This window comes from Chironomus tepperi, unplaced genomic scaffold (genome assembly GCF_022539635.2).
Source record: "Chironomus tepperi strain 1889 unplaced genomic scaffold, CSIRO-AGI_Ctep_v1 contig_445, whole genome shotgun sequence".
Taxonomy (NCBI): domain Eukaryota; kingdom Metazoa; phylum Arthropoda; class Insecta; order Diptera; family Chironomidae; genus Chironomus; species Chironomus tepperi.
The window spans coordinates 3790331-3799160 of NW_027226567.1; the positions used below are offsets into that span (position 1 = coordinate 3790331).

The 8830-nt window shown below is 31.9% G+C and overlaps 1 protein-coding gene across 1 annotated transcript; it reads left to right on the plus strand.

Annotated features, from left to right (window-relative positions):
- The first annotated feature begins 6192 nt into the window (after window positions 1-6192).
- LOC139098504 (uncharacterized) lies at window positions 6193-7974 on the plus strand. The gene has a single exon (XM_070650732.1). The coding sequence runs from the start codon at window positions 6193-6195 to the stop codon at window positions 7972-7974; it is 1782 nt and encodes a 593-aa protein (XP_070506833.1).
- The last annotated feature ends 856 nt before the right edge of the window (window positions 7975-8830 follow it).

Sequence of the window (8830 nt, forward strand, 5' to 3'; positions counted from 1 at the left end):
AAACAATTTTCATTATGTGAACAAAGATTTGAATTTTGGAATTTTGAGCTTTTTAATAGACAAAATTGCTCTTCAGAGCTGTTTAGCATCCAATTTTAGTCATTCTGCAGTCATTTTGCTAAATACCAGAACATCCTTAATGAAATTTAGCAAAATCCGCCAATAATCATCAAATTTCAAAGACTAAAATCATTTAAACACTCAAAAAGCAGTATTCAGTCTTAAATTTCACACCCTGGATCTAAATTTTCTTCCTCATCTCACAAAGAAGCGCCATATACATTCATTTCAGGACATTCCATTGTAATTGCTCTTTCAAGTTTCATTCAGTCGAATAAAATGAAATAAAATAAAAGAAAAAAAACAAAATTTATTCTGTGAAGTATGAGGTATTGGATATGGCTGAATGAATAAATGACATTTTTTTTTTCTTCTGTCTTTTAATCAAAAAACTTGATAATGTCAAGAGTATCGAATAGCAATGGCAGGTTAATAGCGATAAAATTGAGAAAGAAAATTTAATGGCCGTTCTTTACAGAATAGGAAAGAAAGCTTTATGTCATGAATTAAATGAACATAAATTTTTTATAACTTTTGATGCATCAGCACAAAAAAAAAGTCGTACAAAAAAGGAAAATTTTTTACCTTCTTCTTCTTTTACTTCCAGCTCACCTTTTGAGGAACAAAAAAACTTTTCTTCTCGCATTTCGGTTAGAGGTATTAACGACCCGTACCTTTATGAGTGTCGCACAAGGATTACGAGCGAAAATTCACTGCAAAATTGATGACTTTTTCTTTGCGTTTGTTTTAAAGTTGAAAATTGGAGGTGTTTTGAAGTTTAAGGATGTGATGAATGCAAACATAAAAGAATCTTTTACATTGGATGTAATTTTATGTGACTTATAATCATAATCAGGACGATAAAAGATAATATTGCAGCTGGGAAGAGAATTGGTTGCTTTGATGGATAGCTAAATGATTTGATTGGGGCCTGTGCTCATTTTACGGTTGGTCTTTACAATCTAGGCTTAGAAACAAAATGGTTTATCCCTAAATTCTACACATACACCTTTAAATATCGCCGATTTTCATATGACCCTGTCAGTATAACGTTGACAATGCTGTCCTAAATGGAACTAGCTGCGATTATCTGTCTCTATGAAAAGTTACAAACATGACCATTTGTCGAATTTGCCTTGAAAAGTCAAAATTATTACTAGATAAACCGTCGACTAATCGCATTCTGTTCTACTCGGGTTTGCTCTTTAGCTTGATAAACCCTTAAGAAGGTCCCCAAGGCCGGGGTAAAAGGAAGCTTAAGAATCAAGTTCTGAATCTATCAAAATCTGGCTTTTCTAATTGAGATTCAAAATGATTCATACAAAACAGTAGAACAATGAAATGTTGCAGCAATCCTTAATTTGGATTTTTGTTTGATACCACAGGAAGTCCAGTCAAGAAAAAGTTTTAGGGGTTCAAAACCCTCTAAAACTAACTTTTTTTTTTAACAGAATTAGCTCCAAGACTAAAACATATACATGTTGCATTTTGGAAGGAATCGAACCCAAGTATTCAACTTTGCCTCAGATTATTTCATTTAACACAATACCTAACGATGTGCTCTATATTGACTTTAAAGCTTACTATTATTTTTTCAACGAAATTCCTATAAAATCAATAAATAATTCAACATTACAAAATTTCCTCAAATCAGTACCCCTAACCTCAAATATCAAACTTTATTTGATTGATTTTCAGTTTACATTAAAGAACACATAAAAAAATCCACATATGGAATGACAGAATGAGCACACATACCTATATCTCTGTTAATCGCGTCGATCAAATATTTATTTACGTTTATTTTTCTCATGTTTACATTTGAGACATGAGCATTTTGGCATTTTTCCTATCAATCGTTCGTTTATGCTTTTCCTTTTTATTCCTTTTTGACATTTAATGATATCAACTTATAAATTGTTGTAATGAAATTTAAAGACTGATCAATTTAAGTCGCTTCGTTCTTCTTTTCGTGATATCAAATCACAATTTATGTAAGGAGGAAATGAAGAGGAAATAGAAAGATAAAGTAAGGAGGTTTGGTTGGTGTTGAGGATGAGAAAAGCGTTGTTTGGTTTAAGTATTGGAGATAGCCAGAATAAAGTATAGAAAGAAAGTTAAGTGATGGAGTAGCAGTATGTAGACTTTTATGAAATGAGATCTTTGGGTTCAAATCCTATAAATTTGCAACAAATTTTAATTCATGTAATTTAGGTGAATAGTCCTTTTGCAAATTCCTTTTTGCTAAAAAATGCATAATCTCTCTTAAATCCCTTAATATTTGATAGTATTTCCATTAAAATAATCATTTAGTGACTAAAGCTCAATTGAATTCGCTTCTGATCTTTAAATACATCTTTAAAGTTTGCATGAAATTTTTATCTGCTGTCACTTGTGAAGTATATAATTTCATATAAATTTTCAATTAATTTTTAATAAACTTAAGTCAGCTTTGACTACTGAAATACTTACTTAATTTCTTTGACGAAGATGCACAAGGGTTCATAGAAGACGCGCGAGGACTCATCGTAGACGCATGAGGACTCATCGTAGACGCACGAAGGCTCATTGTTGACGCACGAGAGCTCATTGAAGACACACGAGGGCTAATTGAAGACGCAAGAGAGTTTATTTCCGCGTTTAGAGTTCGTCGAAAGCTGGATCTGTCTTCAGATAGCTTCTGCCAGTTTCTGATTCCAAGCACTTTTGCATCTTTGCCCATACGGTAGTCTCATGAGCTTTTGGGTCTTCCTCGAGAAATAAGCACCAGTTTCAAATTTCCACCACTTTTACATCGTTGCTCGAACAGTCGTTTTATGAGCTTTAAAGCCTACCTCCAAAACCACTGAAATAGCCAGTCACTTATCTAGTCAATTAAAGTCTACAGTCATTATCATATCAAATAAACAATCAACCATGCCTAGCATGTCAATAATTGGACTCCCAAATCACTGTCCATATGCCATGCAAGTCAGTCAGCCAGACAACAAACGTAAATAATGAATATAAATTCCCCCATAAAAGGACAACTTTTTTGCAGGCTATTAAATGACGGTAGTTTCAATGAGAAATGTAAAGTAATAAATCAGATAGATTGCGCATTTATAAGTGTTTTTAAAAAAATGAAATGAACCCAAAAACGATAATCCACTTGTAGGCCACATTTCTCAAGTTTCATAATCTCACGACATTTTAAATTGCACGCCATAAATTGTAATCAGTCGTTGGAATGTTGAATGCGAGGATATGAAGGCAGAAGAAACAAAACAAAAAAAAAATCACTTTCGTCTTCTTCTTCACGTCTTCACTTTTTGTTTCCTTTTCATGTCTTCAAAATTTTTTTGAAATATTGTGTGCTTTAAAGCTGCCTTTTTTACTCAACTTCCGTCGTCGCGTCATTTTAACCTCCTTTCTATTCATTTTCTTTTCCATGCTTTTTCTTATTATTCAGCTTTATGAGCTTCATGAATTAAAGTGAAGAATAGCAAGGAATAAGCAGCAGAGAAGTGAAATGAATGAGCAGAAAAAAAGGAGGAAAAAAAAAATGCTTATGCTCGGAGGGAAGGGATTAATGAAAATTAATTTTCATGAGCTTGTCACTTTTCTTTGTTTAAGTGCCCGTGATTTGTCTAGATTTATAATAATGTATACTTTAACCATTTTCAATTGTTTTTTATTCTTCGTTCATTCTTATTCATGACTTGATTTGTGCTTTTTAGCGTGGTTACTTCTGTTGGGATTGGATGAGGTGTTTTTTGAGATTTATTGAATAAATTAGAATTTAATGCCCAAATTTATCCAAAATCTTAGTATATTGTATTGGGTTTGTTAAGAGCACAACGATGCTGCGCAATGTTTCATATTCCGTAGCACACCTTGGTGATAAACCTGTACCGAAACCACACACAGCATATGGTTCATACCAATTCTAAGCATTTGCTGTACACAGGTTGCTCATCACTGCCTTTGAACAAATCGGCATTGCAATCAATGATCTTTTGTCCCTTACAAATGCCAAATGAAAGACAAAAACCTACTTTGATCATAAAAATTTCTCAAAAAAGCTCAAAACTCGAATCTTTGTTGACAATCCAAAAATTGCTTTGTTTTTCAAATTTTAGTCTTCCTGAACATGATTTCTTGTCATAATTTCGATCTTTCGTTAGTTTACAAGTTAATTTTAAGTATTGAACATGTTATGACTTTAAAACATGCACAGAAAGTACTTAATTATGTAATTTGCTGAATTTTGTAGGAAATTTATTTATTGTACTAAAAAAAGGTTTTAGAAATTTCATTTCAAATCTTGTACTAAAATAAAGAAAACCGTTACGAATCCCTTGTTGGAAATTAACAAACAATATCAATCAATAGAGTTTGTTTCAGTCGGCATCTGAGGAGAGTCATTGATCACAACTGATCTGTAATACTAAAAAAGTAAGTAACAGAAAGGAAAATTGTTATTCTGAGCCAATGTATAGTTTAAACATCAGTTCTAAATAAGCATATATAGAAGTTCGAATCTCAGGAAAATGCAAATAATTGTAATTATAAATTTAAACTACCTAGCTCTTATTTTGATATTTTTTTTAATAAACCGTCACAAAAATTGCAATATCCAAACATCCTCAACAATAACAACAAACTTATTTTTTTGCATCCTTGCTATCCAGTCAACCTCACAAAGCTTTTACATTATTAAAGGTTGCACAGTACTTTGGCCTTTATCCAAGAAATGATGGCATGAAAAATAAGGCACTAAGGAAAAGGAAAGAGTCCCCCAGAAGCAAAAAAATAAGGCATTAAGTACTCATCTTTAAATAAAAATGAAATTATGTAAAGCATTTTTCCGTAACAACAGCATGCGACCATGACAATAGGGAAGACGCAGGAAGAAGAAAAGGAGATGAGAAAAAAAATATTTTCTGCGACAAATTTTTGCGCTTTCTCTTAATTAGGTTCTTGATTAAAAAGTAATTTTGTCAGCCATGACAAAAATATAAAAAAAAGAAGTGAATTGGAGAAGAAGGTAATAAAGAATGGAAAAAATGAACAGCAACATGGATCTTCAATTAACTTCCACTTTTATTCATTTTATGTCAAGTAAGTAGGTATTTTTTTATTACTACCATATTATGCGTTACATTGGAGAGGCGTAAATTAATTTCTTGTAATTAAGTTAATTAATAATTTCCAATTCAGATTTCTTTTTGATATTCTACACTTCTAGGGGGGTTTGTTTGGGAATGATGTCAACCGATGTCAATTAATGGAACAATTTTTGAGCTTTTAAATATCCTTTGTATGTGATATTTGTCTTCTATACTAATGTAGCATCGATAGCTCAGGGGTAGGAGCAGATAAACATGAATCTTGACAAGAAAGAGTAGGTTCGAATCCGATTCAAATTAAGCTCATCATTCACAATTATTCAATATGCAATGGTAGCAAGAAACTAGAAAACTTAAGATAACAGAGGTTCGAATCCTACTCAGGACAGATTCTTGATTTAGAGTTGCTCCTTTTCCAAAGACCCATGGAGCAGCTTAGATAACTTGACAATACGAGCTAGTGTGAATGTTTCTGATATTAAGATGCTCCTCCTACTCATGATCAAATCCCTCTTAAGTTGATTTTCTTTATATTGGAACTTCTTTTCGACTTCACAGATCAATTGTGATTCATGATCCACTAACAGACAAATATGTAGCATACTCTGAGTATACTCAAATTTGTGAGTATTAGAGACAGATAAATTTCGTATTTACGAAATTTCCGCGAATTGTTGCGAAAATTCGCATTTTTTGGCGATAGATGCGAAATTTACAAAATTTTAAAATAAATGCGAAAATCCGAATTTTTTGAAATTTTAGCGGAAATTTTTAATGAATATTAAATGTTAAAGTAAATTAATTGAATATGTAACTTCAACGCCCAATTTTCGTGATTTCTGTTACGAAAATTTAACTCTATCTCATGAAAATTTTTCAAAACAAAATTTCCTGCATGAATTTTAGTAACAGTTTTTTGAGATTCAAAATATCTAATATTTTTATGCGCGAAAATTTAAAAAAATTGAAGTTCTCTTTAAATATATAAAGTGATCTAAAAAATTAATTTATTATTGACACAATGGGAAGAAATAAAATAACTCTACAAGAACGCGTTAAGGATTTTCAAGATAACGGATTATATTTAGTAGAATCAAATATTGTTATGTGTAAATTCTGCAATATTAGATTAGAAGGAGACAAAAAAGATACATTAAGTAAGCACATAAAATCGTCATCTCATATGCAGAAATCTTCTTCTGCTAGCGGATCAGGAAACAAACGACAATCATCAATAGTCAATGCATTTGAACAACAGAAACGAGCTAAACTGGAAAATGACAATTTTGTTCATGACGTTGTGAAGACATTTTTAGATGCAAATATTCCTTTAGAAAAACTAGATCATCCGTCTGTTAGACAGTTTTTTAGTAAGTACATTGCAGGATCGGGTTGTTTACCTATGGCTACTAATCTAAGAACAAAAGTGGTACCAAATATTGGTCAAGAGCAAAAGAATGAAATCAAAGCACATTTAAGAAATAAGTCTGTTGTTGTGGTAGCAGATGAAACATCCGACAGATTAGGTCGCTGCGTTTTTGCTGTACTTTTAAGAACAATTGAGGCTGATCGTACACAAAACTGCTACTTAGCTAGTGTGAACTTTCTTGATACCGCCAATTCAACAACATGTTCACAAGCAATAATTGATACTTTAAAAGATTACGATATTGGTTACAGTCAGGTAAAGGGATTGGTTTCAGATTCTGCTCGTTATATGTCAGCTAGTTTTAATGTTTTAAAGATACTTATTGGTCCTGATATCTTACATTTTCAATGTTGGGCACACAAAATCAATTTAATAATCGGCTGTTTCATTAGTGATTTCAATGAATTAAATACGGTAGTGTCAAAGATAAAGTCTGCTTTTGTTCATTCTCGTAAAATGAGAAGTGCATATGTTACGTATTTGCGTGAAAATGCACAAAATTTACCACCCAAAATTTTTCCATCGCCAGTTCTCACAAGATGGAACAGTTGGCTCAAATCAGTGCTCTATTTAAAAGATTATATTAAACACATCCTTAATTTTTTTGATGAATGGCAAAATGAAAATTCGAGCATCAATTTCTTAAAAGTAAATTATAAGAATGCATATTTTAAGTCTAAACTAAATGTGCAATTAGCATTTATTACCGAGATTGGTCCAAAAATGATAAAATTAACAAATGACTTAGAAGGATCTAGTTATCCATTAGCTCATCAATTGTGGTCACATCTTGAAGCTTTAAAATCACAGCTTAAACGTCAAGTTGAAGGATGTTTCGGTACTGACACATTGAGTGTAATTGAAAATGAAAGTGAAAATGAAAATTTTGATTTATCTGGTATGGTAAAAGATGCTTGTCAAAAAGCTTTAAATAAGCTTTCAAATCACATGTGTTCAAATCATACAAATGATGCTCTACGAGAAATTAATCGTTTATTTTGTCCTGAAATAGCAGCAAGCGTCGCTGATGTTTCAACAAATCATAAAAGTTTGATTGAAAGTCTAAGGAAAATTCCTTTTTTTAATGGAATTGACATAGATACGATTCTTGATGGATACACACATTTTCACCGCAATTTGATTCAAGCATTAAATAGAAAAGAAGAAGCAAGTGTCTTAGATTTACTTTTTGCTACAAGACATGCTTATCCTGTATTCGGTGATGCTGCATTACAAGCCATATGGGCTCCTGTTCATAGTGTTGATGCTGAGCGATACTTTTCCAAGTATAATACCGTCATAACTGATCGTCGAACCAATCTCACAGAAGATAACATTGAAATTACAACAATGTTATGCTATAATGATTTGTAATCTCTTCAAATGTATTTTTCAACCAAAATATTTAATAAAATTCATGTTTTTTAATTGATGCGAAATTTCAGCGAAATTTTTAATTTTCCAAAAAAATAAATGCGAAATTTACAAAAAATAGATGCGAAATTTATCTGTCTCTAGTGAGTATGCTCATTTGTATGAAATAAGCATGCTCTGAGTATGCTTATTAATGTGAGTATACTCTTTGTATGTTAGGGATCTCGCCTTAGATATGGCGTCTGTAGCTAGCTTTTGACATATTTATGGCAACTACTTGCGAATACCCAGAACTTAAGTGTTGGGCCAAGAAAACAAATATAAAGCACCAAGTACATAATTCAGAATAACACTAGGTTTTTACTAATTTCTAGTTGTCCAATTGATCCCGAACAGCATAACTAATTCATGATAGACATGTGGTTGTCATTTGGTGTCTAAGTGGCAATTTTCATGTTAACTGCCATAAATTTTGTTACTAGGATGTTTCGTGGTTGCCTATCTGGTTGCCATGAAGGAAATGTAGGTCAAATACATAAATATCACTAAAATACTCTTAAACAAGTATTACCCTAACTCTCTACATTTACCCAAATATATGTCACTAATAAACAAGCCCCCCTTTTTTCCCGGACGATGTAATTAAATTTCTATTCTTATTATATTTCCCTCTTCACTTTGATACTCGAATTCATTTCATATTTTTCGTTTTATTTCTGTACTGTACTGTATATAAACATCTCATTCATTTTCAAGTGTGCTTTCAATTACGTCTCCATACACACACCCCCCTCGTGTCATAAAAAAAGGAAATATTCGTTAGAAAAAGAAATCATTTCTTAATCATAATATTTTA